The sequence below is a fragment of the Cheilinus undulatus genome, linkage group 10 (assembly GCF_018320785.1).
Source record: "Cheilinus undulatus linkage group 10, ASM1832078v1, whole genome shotgun sequence".
Classification (NCBI taxonomy): domain Eukaryota; kingdom Metazoa; phylum Chordata; class Actinopteri; order Labriformes; family Labridae; genus Cheilinus; species Cheilinus undulatus.
In genome coordinates, this window is record NC_054874.1 from 9,537,891 (window position 1) to 9,550,658 (window position 12,768).

The window sequence follows — 12,768 nt, forward strand, 5'->3', positions numbered from 1 at the left end:
GACGGATGGAGACAAATGGTCCAAGTTGTACAGGTGCTCTCATGGTGGAAAAGGATTTAAATTCTTGAATTTCAATAACTGCTGATGTTAAAGTACTGGGAAATTGATAAACCTGATTTTCTGAGGCTTTGTTTGCTCTGCTAAATTTCAGATGGATTTTTTAATTACTTGATTTGATCATCAACCTTTTTTCTGTGTATTACAGGTAAATTTTAATGGATAGATGAGATTTTGGTTGTCTCTCTTAAGTCTCGTAATTATTGTAACTTTTAACTATTTTCTTCAACTTTATTCCATGTAATAAGTATAAAATCCTTTGTCTTTTTGCAGATTTGTCACAACTGAATGTTTAGATCAGACATTTTAATATTAGATATAACCTGGGTTAATACAAAATACAGTTTTTAAATGAGGATTTCCTTTATTTAAGGGAAAAAGTTATCCAAACCTGCCTAGCCTTATGTGGAAAAGTCAATGCCTCCTAAAACTAATAACTGGTTGTTCAATCCTTGGCGGCAACAACTGCAAGAAAGCATTTGCGATAGCTGGCAACGAGTCTTTCACATCACTGTGGAGGAACTTTGGCCCACTCTACTTTGCAGATTTTTAAAAATTCAGCCACAGGAAGGTTTTTCAGCATGAATGTTTGTTTTAGGTCAGACCACAGCATCTCAATCAGCTTTGGGTCCCAACTTTGACTAGGCCACTCCAAAACCTTCTTTTTTGTTTGATTGTTTTTTTTGTTTTTTTCAGGTGGACTTACTATTGTGTTTTAGATCATTGTCCTGCTGCATAACCCAAGTGTGCTTGAGTTTGAGGTTGTGAGCTACAACCCTTAATACAATCCTTTAGGTCACAGGTGTGATATCTAATTCAGTGGATAACTTCACTCATGGAGCAGGGGAACCCCAGCAGGGATCACTGTACAACAGGCAACATCTTAAACACATCTGCTCAAGGGCATGATGGGAAACTATCCACACATTCCCCAGATTTGCAATAACAGTGGGTGACCAGATCAGTTGACTCTTCACAGAGCTGATCTAACACTGCTGGATCAACACAATTAACTCCAACACAGAGACCATTTCACTCAGAATGGTGTTAAAATTACACATTGGGAGTAAAAAACATTTCTTCAATGAGATGATTTATATGATATATCAATACTCTTGTTTTTGTTGTGTACAACAGTTGTTCCGGGATGTGATGTTGAATCATTCGCTCTGTATTTGATACTGTGTAGTCAACAGAGCTGAAAAAGTACAAGAGTATTGTACTCAGGTAAAAATACAGTAATTCTGGTTAACACGTGTACTGATTTCAAAAAGGAAAAGTTCCCAAAACACTTTATTAACACTAATCTGATCGGAATTACGCTTTTACGGCTGAAAGACTACTGTCACTGATTCGTGTTTAATCAGTGTGAAGTCGCGGTAAGAGCGCGCGCCCGGGAACGCGCGCTCAGTAAAGCGTCCTTTTGGTTTCCATGGAAACCTCAGACAGCAACAGAACACGGAGGCAGAGGTGTCCGACTCCGGTACTACTTTTAAAGAGCAGAATCTCCTTCTTTAACTCAAACACAACGTGCTATGGACGTTTAAGGAGCCGCGAGTCGTGCCGAGAGTATTGTTGTGCTAATTTGGTGAGTATGTGTTTATTTTCACACATTTGAAGCTCAAACGTAGACCACCGTTCAGGGCCTGTTACCTGTGAGGGGCACAGGCGGCTCTCTTCACTAAATGAAACTTTAGATTGTTCCGCCATTTGCCTGCTGAACTGAACTCCTGAGCCATGTGGCTTCACACAGGTAGACGACTAAACTTCCGAGCTAAACACTGGCACTGATATACAGTTCATAAATAGTTATTAAAAGTCATCAATAGTTTGTTAAAGCTTGTCGTTGATGCAGCGAACCTTTACTTTGTCTACCTACGAGCAGCATTGATTTAGAGAGACGTGCACCTGTCCACTGTCAGCTCTTTGTTTATTAAACCAGAAACCTCCTGACAGACTGACCTCTGGACGTTTCAGTAAGTAGATGTTCATCAGAGGGGAACAGACTGCTAACATTTAACTGAATTAAGCTTTGGTTTTTTTCCATTAGCGCTTCAAGGCTAAAGCCTAAACCTTGAGCAACACTATTAATTTCCGCTATTTTAATGTTTGGTTTACAGTTCATTCAACACATTAAATATCAACTAGCCTCATCGTTTGTGTGGGGTTTTTGCATATATGTTTGAATAAGTGTTTCTCTACCACAATCTATTATTGAATGTTTATGTTAAGCTATTATATGATGGCAATTAGCCCTGCAGGATATAGGTAGACAAGTCAAGGTGTTAAAAGTCTTAAATGCGATCAATATCTTGATTTATGTGGTAAATCATGTCTTATCCCCCCTTTTGTTGCATTTTGAATATTTACTATTTGCATTTAAAACCGTTTCATTTAGGGTTTTTTATGTATTGTCTTAAACTGAGGGTGATTAACTTTTAACTTGTATGCAGACTTCTGTTTAATTTGCGAGAAAAGAAGGAATGTTGGATAGAAAGACGGCTGTGACATGAGCAACCAAAGAAAAAGGAGCTTGTTATGGATTGAGAAGGAAATAAGGGAACAGAAAAGGTGAATTATTTGAGAACACATGGTGCAATTGTTTTTTTAAACTGTCTTAAGTTTTATGAGGTGAAATGAGCTGTAAAAATGTTGTAAACTATTGCAATAATCGCATAGATAGATAGATAGATAGATAGATAGATAGATAGTAAAGCTGGACATGTTGAAACTGCACAAAATTTTTGTTGAAATGAATACATCGTTTATAGGTTGTGGAAATACATTTTTTGAGTAATCTGTACTCTTACATTTATTTATGTTGGGTTAACTTGACTTTTATTTTGTCATTGCACAACAGTGTTAATTTTGGCAGCTATTTTTAATTTTAGTCTAAGTCATTAGATGAAATGTATTTTAGTCCCATTTTAGTCATTTCTACCTTTAGTCACAGTTTAAGTCGATGAAATTAACACTGCTGCGCAGTGGAAACATTCCTAGACTTGAAAATTCTGTTTTTTATAGAGCCACACGGTCTTCTTCCATTGCAATTCTCCCTTTTTTCCATCACATACTTCAATCTAGAATGTAAACGCCACTTGAGATAGTCAAACCTAAGGGACTATAATGAACAAAAAGAGAAAAATGTACACAGATTGGAGAATTCTGTTCTCATCAGGATTGTTTTAGTATCTGAAATATATTACAGTACCTTCCTAAAAGCAGGACTTCACTTGTCTAACTTAGTCAGTAGCATCAGTCATGGTGCAAAAGTGCCTCATGCCCTTAGGAATTCTGGGAAATCTACAGATTATGGGGAGATTGTCAAATAATTTGAGTAAATGACAAAAAATTAGAGAATTTTTTGGGATCATCTGTCAGTATTTTGGGTTGTTGCCATGAACAAACATTAGCATAAAGAGCGCATTTTTGTCCATTTATGTGTTGATGAGGATATTTAAATCTTGAGAGATATTCCTGTATGGTACATTTAGAACAGATAAAAATGATGCCATTGATTTTCGATTAATCACGAGTTACTAATAAAAGCTGTGAGATTAATTGCCTGTGACGTTTGTTTCTGAAAAACACTCCAGTATTGGATTTTTGCACGTCTAAGGCCTTGTCCACATAGAATAAAAACCATGATAAGCTCAATAGCTTCTGCAGCACAAACACAACCCTGTAATCCGCCGTTGTTGTTTTGGATTGACCCGAGCAAGCGGCGTAAGTGGGCTGTGCTGTGTATGACATAATCATTTCAAGAAAGATGCGGTTGACTGTCCACATGGAGATGAAATGGTAAGCGTTTACAGATTTTACTCTGGAACCTGGTTTCAAAAAGTAGCATTTACGGCCTCCCAAAACGTCGATACGACAAAAACTTTTGTGTATACTCCTGAATTCGTCTCCGTGTGGACGGGGCCTAAAAAACACCACTGTTTCAGCCCTGCTCAAAAAGAGCTGTTCCCCTGTCTGTGGCTCTAAATATTAATGAGCTGCCTGGCTCCGTCCTTGACTCCGCCCCTCTTAGGAAATCGATATGGCTATCCCCCAGATATATGTTCCTCTTTCTAAAAAACACAGTATTTCAGTCAAATTCATTCAATTTCTGCGATTTCCGCATTAGCGATTCTGTTAACGTGGAAATCATAGGGTCCTATACTAGAGTGTTTTTTCAGCAACAAACTTCTCAGGCATGTTTTGGGGACTTCTGAGACCAATGTAACCTTGTCTTACAAGGATAAAATATGTCCTCTTTAAGGAGCAGTGATACACCAATTTAACATCAGTGTAGTTGCAGGGAGAAACTGCAGAGGCTGAATCAAAGTGTGCTGAAAGGGCAGTAAAGCATGCAATTAATCACAATTTAAAAATATTTGATATGCTAAATATAGACCTTAATTGATCCCTGAAACCCTGAATGTGTTTATTGCACGTGTTCATTTGGCAAAAGTGATAAACTAAGGTTTATTGTGCAGCACTGTTAGCTATCTAACTAATGTGACTTGACTTCAGTTTGTAGTGCTGGTTTCGTTTTTAAAAGCCTGATTTCCATCATGTCTTTCAGAATTGACACAGCTGAGTGATCCTGAAGTTTTCTTCCTGGGAGAGATGGAGACCAGCTCACCCACACTGCCTCCTCAGTCACCATGCCTTAACACTTTCCAAGTGTCCCTGCCTTTCTCCTCCTCACCACGGCAAACAAACGGCCGTGTTTCCCTTCCCCTCTCACCCATATCATTTCCCCCATCCCCTTCCTCACTCTCTCCAGCAACAGCCGAGTCAAGTCACTCCTCCTCCCCTCTCTCACACGACACGGCGTCTCAGTGTCTTGAAGGACAAACATTACAGAGTGTCAGCCTGTCCAACTTTTCTGACCAAGATGACCTAACCTGCCTCAACTGGCTGCATCAGAGGGGCAACCTGCTGCCGCTGCAGCCTCTCACCAAAATGTCAACACTGCCTCAGCTGGAGGCCTCACAACCCACCCAACATCTTCCTCCAGCCTCGTCCAAGCCCCCGTACTCCTTCAGTAGTTTGATTTTCATGGCAATAGAAGATTCACCTCAGAAGAGGCTGCCAGTGAAAGACATCTATGAATGGATCATCAACAATTTCCCGTTCTACAGGACGGCTACGGGAGGCTGGAGGAACTCTGTCAGACACAATTTATCCCTGAGCAAGAGCTTCCGGCGCATTCAGAGGGACAAGAGCCAGGTGAGAATGTGACCCAGTCCAACAGTAAGCGCACCAGGGTCATATAAAGAGATAGTGTTTTTAATACAGGGCAAAAGTTCAAGCGATCTATAACTCCAGATGTGTTTCTCAAAGGGCGGGGTTTAAACTGCCCTAAAAGGACTCCACATGTTATAGCTTTAATATCAGTGTAGGTTAAGGGTCACAAATGTTCAGTCAGAATGTTTAAAGTGATGTGTTTCTGTGTTACAGTCAGTGGGGAAGGGATCTCTGTGGTGTGTGTGTCCAGAGTATCGCCCAGCGCTGCTTGAAGTGCTGAGAAAGACCCACAGTTACCACTGCACTAACAGCAATCTGATCAGCAAGCCTGCACTGTGAGTACGACCACATGCTTTAAAAATGTGCCACAAACTATTATCTGAAGATTTATTCATGTACTGAAAGCTATTATATATGTTTTTTTTGCACTGAAATGTGTATAATAGTTTAAAAAAATGACTACTCCTATGTTACACATATTTTTTAGTTGAGTTATTACTCTAACTAAAAAAATTTCAAGCAGTTTTCAAAACCACAGAAATTCTTAATTTTTTATAATTGTAACAGGATGTGTCCTCTTATGCTGGCTGCTATCATTTGCAAGTCCAATGGGCTCAGCTTACCCCCATAATGCTGAATCAATCCCCCATATCCCTAGCTGCACCAGGTATTTCCAGGTCAGGCAGAGACAAAGCCCACTGCTCAGCATGCCAACCTCGGTGGCCTTATTCTTGTTTTGGATAGAGGACTGTGTTAAACAAAAATATCACTCCATATGTAATAAAAAACAAAGCAATGTTTCATTTTCATTATTACATTTCTCATAAGGAGGGAGAAAGGCTTTTCAAAGGGGCTTTTCAGGGCATCACGAACTCTGAAGGGAACTTTTTATGGCTCTTCTCTCTCTGTATGAGAAATTCATCAGTGAAATCAAAATGTTGTTTTTGGTTAGTAAATACTCTGTATGGAAGCTGTTAATAAACAGAGTCCTCACTGCAAATAAAGAAGTAAACAGTGGAGTTAAGGGTAGCTGAGCAGGGTTGATCTCTACTCATCATCGCTGGCGGCTTGTGTGCATGCCACATATGAGAATTTTCTTCTTGTCGTTATTTTTCTTTTATTATTATAAATTTTAAAGTTTTGGACTATAGTTACCTGACCGTGCTGCTCAACTTTTTTCAAGGCTCTTACCAGTTGTGATGGAAAACTTTTAGAATTTTGACTATTTGTTCATAAGCTGATCTACTGCTGACTCAAAAAACAGGTGGAATTGTTAGTAAAAGACTTAAGTAAGCATTTGTTGGTCATTTTGTGTTAATGCAGTGATTTGATACAGGTAGTTCCTCTTGATTGCTTTTTACTAGGGCTGTCACCCATTTATACATTTTCTACACTGCTTATTCCATTCGGGGTTGCGAGGGACTGGAGCCTACCCCAGCTGTCAAACAATTCAAATTTTGAAGCATTACTAATCTCAGAATTTCTGTCGTTAATCATGATAAATCTCCACCACAGTATTAAGTTCCTCTGTTTTGCCTTTAAAACTGTTTGTTTCATTTTGGATTTTAGTGCTGTCTTACTTTAATTGACTTCCTGATTTCATTTTGAAAAATGTAAGGATTTAAGGCTTAAGATTATGACATTAACTTAACCATAGAAAAAGGAACTAGCTATAGATTGAAAAGGAAATCAGGGGAAAACAGGCAAATGTTTGGTAACATAAGGTGCAGATGATTTTTGACTTTGGCTTTCAAAATGTTACTTTTTTATTGCGATTAATCTGGGTATTTTTGTCTTTAATCATGACTAATCACACCAATTTTATCGCACTCTAAATTTCACAATTTTGCAACATTAAACTGTTCTTGTGTCATTTTGGACTTGTGGCTTAACCATGTCTGTAGAAAGCGAGTTAAGACATGCACTTAATCACGTTTTAAAAAATGAGTGCACTGATTGTGGAACATAGATAACTGCGATTAATGTGAGTAATCTCTGACTTAACCCTTGAGCTGTCTGTGAGTTTTTCAAGAGAAATTAGACATTACAGACTTACTTCAAATCTCTGTGGCTGCAGGGAGACACTGCAGTGGCTTGACCCAAATGTGCTGAAAATGACAACAAAGCATGAGATTAATTGAAATTGTAGAACTAATAATGGACCTTAATTAATCGCCAATAATGCACTAATGCTTAGAGCCCGACTTTTTACACTTGCTATCAAAATAAATACTGTGCCTGAATAACATACAGAGAACAAACCAAGCAGTCCAAGCATAAAATTACAAAAATAGGAAGGAAATACATGAAAAACCTTTATTAAAATGGCCAATTCATTTAAAAATCCAACATGTTTCGACTGCATAGGTCTTTATCAGGGCTTTGTCTTACATTTCTTCCTCTTAACTACATTCAGCAGCCAGCTGTCCCTCCTTCATCTCTGTATATCTGAATAATTTGGCCTTGAAAGGATGTTCTCTTGCTGTGTTGTGTTTAATCCATGTCTTCTCTAAACATGCTGCCTGCAGGTTGGATGGAGCTGACTTTGGGATGCCTGCAGTGTGTGACTCTCTTGAGATCTCAGGTTAGTGATGATAAGGAACACTCTTTTATTTCACACATGAACAAACTTATTCTACCCCTTATGATTTTTCTCAGACAACAGTGTTTAATCATGGAGTAACAGCTCTGTGTGACACTTTTATTACCTGAGGCTTTTCTCCGTCTCTGCAGCTTTCTCAGCATGCAACATTGTTCTTGTGTTTGTGTTCTGTTGTCAAGGCAACAACCTTCTATTTCCTTGGTAACACTGTCATGGCGTGGCGTAGTCCCCTTTATGCCCCCTTGTTTTATTTGAGAGCCTATGTGCTGTACGGGCTCACTGGAGTGTATGACTAGAGCTGTAAGGAATGATCTTATCAATATTAATGTGCCACTTTTAGATCCTCATTTGCTACTTTTGTTGTTTTTCTCTCATGCAGATCCTCTGTGTCACTCCCTCCTCCTCTCTTCACCCTCACCCCAAACCTTGACTATTGATAACCCGCCATTCCCTGAAAACCCAACATGCCCTTTGACACCGGATCATGAGGAGCTGGTCACCATGGAGTCGATGGACTACCAGCAGGAGGAGGTGTGCGAGGAGATGGAGAAGGACCCCCTGTCAGACAGCGGGTACATCGAGTTACACTATTACCAGTCTGAGGAGTACCAGTACCTGGTGCTGCCAGGTGATACTGAGCTGGATCTGGAGACTGTAGAGATCCTGCAGCTGGATGCTGAGGCGCAGGAGGCTGCCGGGTCACTGCTGGACCTGGCAGGAGGTGGATATTGAAGGTATATCTCATTAACAATCACAACTCCAGTTCATTATGAGAAAACACTCCAACAGTCCAACAATATTAATGGATGCAGTGATGATTGTTATTCAGATTGGCTGCTTTTCCTTTAAACACTGATACTGCCCTAAAGCCTGTGTTGTTTTTGTAATTAGGTAATGAAATTGATTATTTTTAAATGTACTAACAAAACTGTGGATCACGTTTATTCACATGTATTCATGCACTTTTAATGCAGGCAATGACTAACAAACAGTCTAGACTGACAGCTACTTAAGAGTGTAACTTTAAACTCAAAGATGTTGATAAAATTATGCTCTGAGAATCTAAAGTATTAACAGCATGGACTTGATTAGGTCTTAAAGATTTCACTGTGATTTTTTTTCAAACTTAAATTTCACTCTCAGGGGATGAAGTTCTGCTCCAGTTTTAAGTAGAAGTAAAGTTTCCAGAACTAATAGATACTTATCAATCCTTAGAAGTCCACAAGCTAATTTTGCCATATTATTGATACTTTTATTTTGAAAATATAAACCACTCAGAAAATGTTCACTATGCTCATGTTTGGTGCCGCTTTTCCAGCACAACTTCAACTTTAAGAAATCTAAACTATTTCTTTACTTTAACTTACTGTATTTGATATAGGACCTCATAAAAACACACAAAAAGAGATTTTTAAATATTGTCATTTGAAAATATATATACTGTTTTAAATTATTACACACGCTGTTTTTGTCCACTTCTTTCCTAAATAGTCCATATAATCAGCAGTCAAGATGATTTTCATTCCTCAACAATTATATTGTAATCTGGATTTTATTTGATAAAATTACCAATGATGACAGTAATTTAAAATGCAGCGTTCCAAATTATTATGCAAAACAGAGTTTCAAAACACTCAAAAGTTTCTAAAGGACTGAAAACAGAAATGTTGCAATAGGAGGTAATTTTTTTCTCAAATTAAAGCTACTTCAATCAAAAAAATATTTACAGGTCAAGTTCCATATTAACATAGAAGCCCTTCTTTGATATCTCCTTAAAAACTCTCTTGCAAGTCCATGTCTAGTTTCTGCGTGTATTTCCTATGAGGATGCCAGAATTGCCTCCCAGAGCTGCTAGTAAAGTGTTGCCCACCCTATAGGATGCTCCACAGGTTCTCCATAGGGTTGAGGTCAGGGGATGATGGTGGCGACACCATTGTTTTTCCTCCCTTTATGCCCATAGCAGCCAAGGCCTCAGTGGGATTTTTGCAGCATGGGTTGGTGTGTTCTCTTGCATGAAAATAATTTTATTCAAAAAGGCACAGTTCTTCTTTTTATGCCATGGCAGGAAATGGGCAGTTAGGAACTTCATATATTTTACTAAGGTCATTTCGACACCTTCAGGCACCTTAAAGGGGCCTACCAACTTACCTCCTATGATTCCTGCCCAAAACATCACTCCACCGCCTCCTTGTTGAGACATGGTGGCCATCCACCAACCATCCAGAACTCCATCTATATGGACCGTCCAGTGTAGCACGGTGTTCATCAGTGAATAAATGTGTTTGAAAATTCATCTTCATATATTCTGAGCCTGCTGCAATAGTTTTTCCTTGTGGGAATTGGTTAAGGGTGGCTGAAATACAGCTTTATGCACATCAGCAAGCCTCTGGAGGATCCTGAATTGAGAGGTTCTTGGGAGTCCAGAGGCACCACAGCTTCAAACACCTGTTTGCTACTCATCAGTGGATTTTTCACAGCTGTTCTCTTGATACGAGGAATTTGCCTTACAGAAACTTTCCTTAATACGCCTTTATCTGAACGAACGCTTCTACACTCTGAATCGCACACAAATCTTTTTACAGTTGATGATCTCTCTTTATTTTTTGTGAAACATCCAGAGTTTTCATACTTTTTGAAGGGTACTGCACTATTTCATGCTTTTCACCTGCAGAAATGTCTTTCTTTTTCCCATATTGCATGAAACCTGTGGTTTGCTTAGTTTTTTCCCATTTTTAACTAATATTGTACCCCTGTACAATATTTATGAACACAAATGCAGGAACAATTTAATTTCTGTAGACTGCATTTTCACAGACTAAATTATTAGCAAATAGTACAAATATTATGTTTTTCTTTTCAAAAAAATTACATAAAATGCTAAAATTGTAAAAAAAAAAAAAAAAAAAAAATGGCCAGTGCCAATCCTGCACAGTATGGAACACTGTCCCCCATGTGTAAAACTTATTTTTATATAAAATTTAAATGATCATATTTCCAGTGATAACTGACATATTGACAGCAAACAAAAACTGAAATATAGCTTAAAATCCCACCATCTACACAAAGTATTTGCAATGCAAAATGTGGCTTTGTTTGCATGCTATCATGTAAAAAACAAAGTGTCTGATGATGTCATGCTGGCATGATCGTGGACTTCTAAGGCTTGATAATTTACATCAGCACAAGACAAGAACATTTTCTAGACATTAATTACACAGCAAACCAAATCACATCCGCTTTTTAAATATTATTTTGGTATAAATTTGTCTTATCTACCTATTTTTAGTGCTGATGATCTCTTCAAAGCTAAGTTTAAGATATATCTTGCAGTCATCTGTCCCTGTAGCCTGTTCTGATAATGCTTTCTTTCTTAACATTTCATAGAATAATCTGCTCTATTAAGAAATGCTTTATTTATAATGATGTAATTGTAGACTGTATGCAAATGTGGGAAAGCACTATTCAGTTATTATTCTAAAAGTACTTCCTAGCTTACACTGTCATACAACTGAAGAAGAAATTATTACCCTCCTATGAAAATATCATTTTTTCAGTATTTCCCAAGTGCTGTTAAACAGAGCAAGGATTTTTTTTACTCAGCTTTTCCAAACATCCTAGTTTTTTGGTTTTTTTTTTTTTGATGCTTACATTACTTTACTTTGCACCCAGAAAAAAAATATTCCACTAAAACCAAAAACTACCAGGGTCTTGATTATTAGACCCCCTGATGCTAATAGGTAGTTGTGTCTCCTTTTTCCTTGATACAGCCCGCTGTCATTTGTTGTCGTTTGCAACAAGTCTCAGGCACCTCTCCTGAGGAATTGAATTGGGTTTTTATTTTTTATGTTTTTGATCTGTGTACAAAGTAAAGTTAACCTGACACGCCAGATGGATTAGTTTCACATATAGACTGTAGAAAGAATTGGACAAACCCTGTGTGACGTCAGCTGTCTGCTTACAATAGGCAGACTCAAACAGCTCTTGAAGCCAATCCGCAGTGGCTTCAACCGAACTTTGGATCAACCTAATGGCCCGCCCACTAAGCGCGACTTCCTGTCAGCTAGCTAGCTAACATTCTGGTTGACAGAAAGGTAGCTTCTGCCTGTCAAGCTATCTGTCAATCAAATGAGACGTGCCAATCAGTGTGCAGTGAGGTTTTTCCTAAATATAATCTAAACGATTGTGGTACAAAAAAAAATCACCCCCCATACAGTGAGAGCACAGGAAGATGTTAGCTAATGAGACACGTTTGGTTCTTTGAACCAGGCTGTAAACCAGTTTATTTCTAGTGTAAAAACCGGCTGTTTAACAGGTGTGCAGACGGGACTTCCGGCGTTCCTGCAGCCAGCCTCATCTGGACACTCGCAGTATTGCAATTTTTGCACTTCTGCATTGGCTTCATTTTTTAGGGCCGGAGTTTGCTACTTGGTTTCACACATCCATCTGGAAAACCTTTGATATACAGCATTTGGGAAAGGGCAGAGCCTTTGACTGGATGAACTTTCTGTCTGTCACATCTTTACGGGCCAATCAGAGCATCAAAATACATGACGTCGTCGCAGCTACTGAGGAATAAACTCCATATAGAACTGCATAATGCGAACCATGGTGACTGTAGACATGTCAGTACACGATTTTTGTTGCTTTTGAAAAGAAAACTCAATGCCGTTCTTTGTTCTTCTTTTAACTAAGAAATGTCATCAAGTTCTGATAAAACTGATGCTTTAGCAGCATCCACGCTAATATCTTCTGCCATAACGGCAACAGCCTCTTCTCCCTGCTTGCTTACATCATGACTCCGTCGTGCCTGAAAGTACTGCCCCTCGATGCTGATTGGTCCTGTCACTTTCTAACTGGGCCCAAACGGTTCA

The 12,768-nt window shown here is 38.7% G+C and overlaps 1 protein-coding gene across 2 annotated transcripts; it reads left to right on the top strand.

The window, feature by feature from the left end:
- Positions 1–1,514: 1,514 nt before the first annotated feature.
- Positions 1,515–9,028, top strand: si:ch211-145o7.3 (forkhead box protein N2). Of its 2 annotated transcripts, none has more exons than XM_041798049.1 (5): positions 1,515–1,645; positions 4,628–5,277; positions 5,509–5,630; positions 7,824–7,879; positions 8,277–9,028. In XM_041798049.1, the coding sequence occupies exons 2-5, from the start codon at positions 4,672–4,674 to the stop codon at positions 8,627–8,629; spliced, it is 1,137 nt and encodes a 378-aa protein (XP_041653983.1). In that variant the 5' UTR covers positions 1,515–1,645; positions 4,628–4,671; the 3' UTR covers positions 8,630–9,028. The 2 variants fall into 2 exon arrangements, with proteins under 2 accessions (XP_041653983.1, XP_041653981.1); XM_041798047.1 differs by lacking the exon at positions 1,515–1,645 and adding an exon at positions 1,780–1,810.
- Positions 9,029–12,768: the final 3,740 nt, after the last annotated feature.

Excerpts from the sequence above, each read along its gene's own strand:
- si:ch211-145o7.3 (XM_041798047.1), top strand. Across the intron at positions 5,278-5,508 it reads TTCAGAGGGACAAGAGCCAG|TCAGTGGGGAAGGGATCTCT; the intron begins GTGAGAATGTGA and ends TCTGTGTTACAG. Across the intron at positions 5,631-7,823 it reads CTGATCAGCAAGCCTGCACT|GTTGGATGGAGCTGACTTTG; the intron begins GTGAGTACGACC and ends TGCTGCCTGCAG.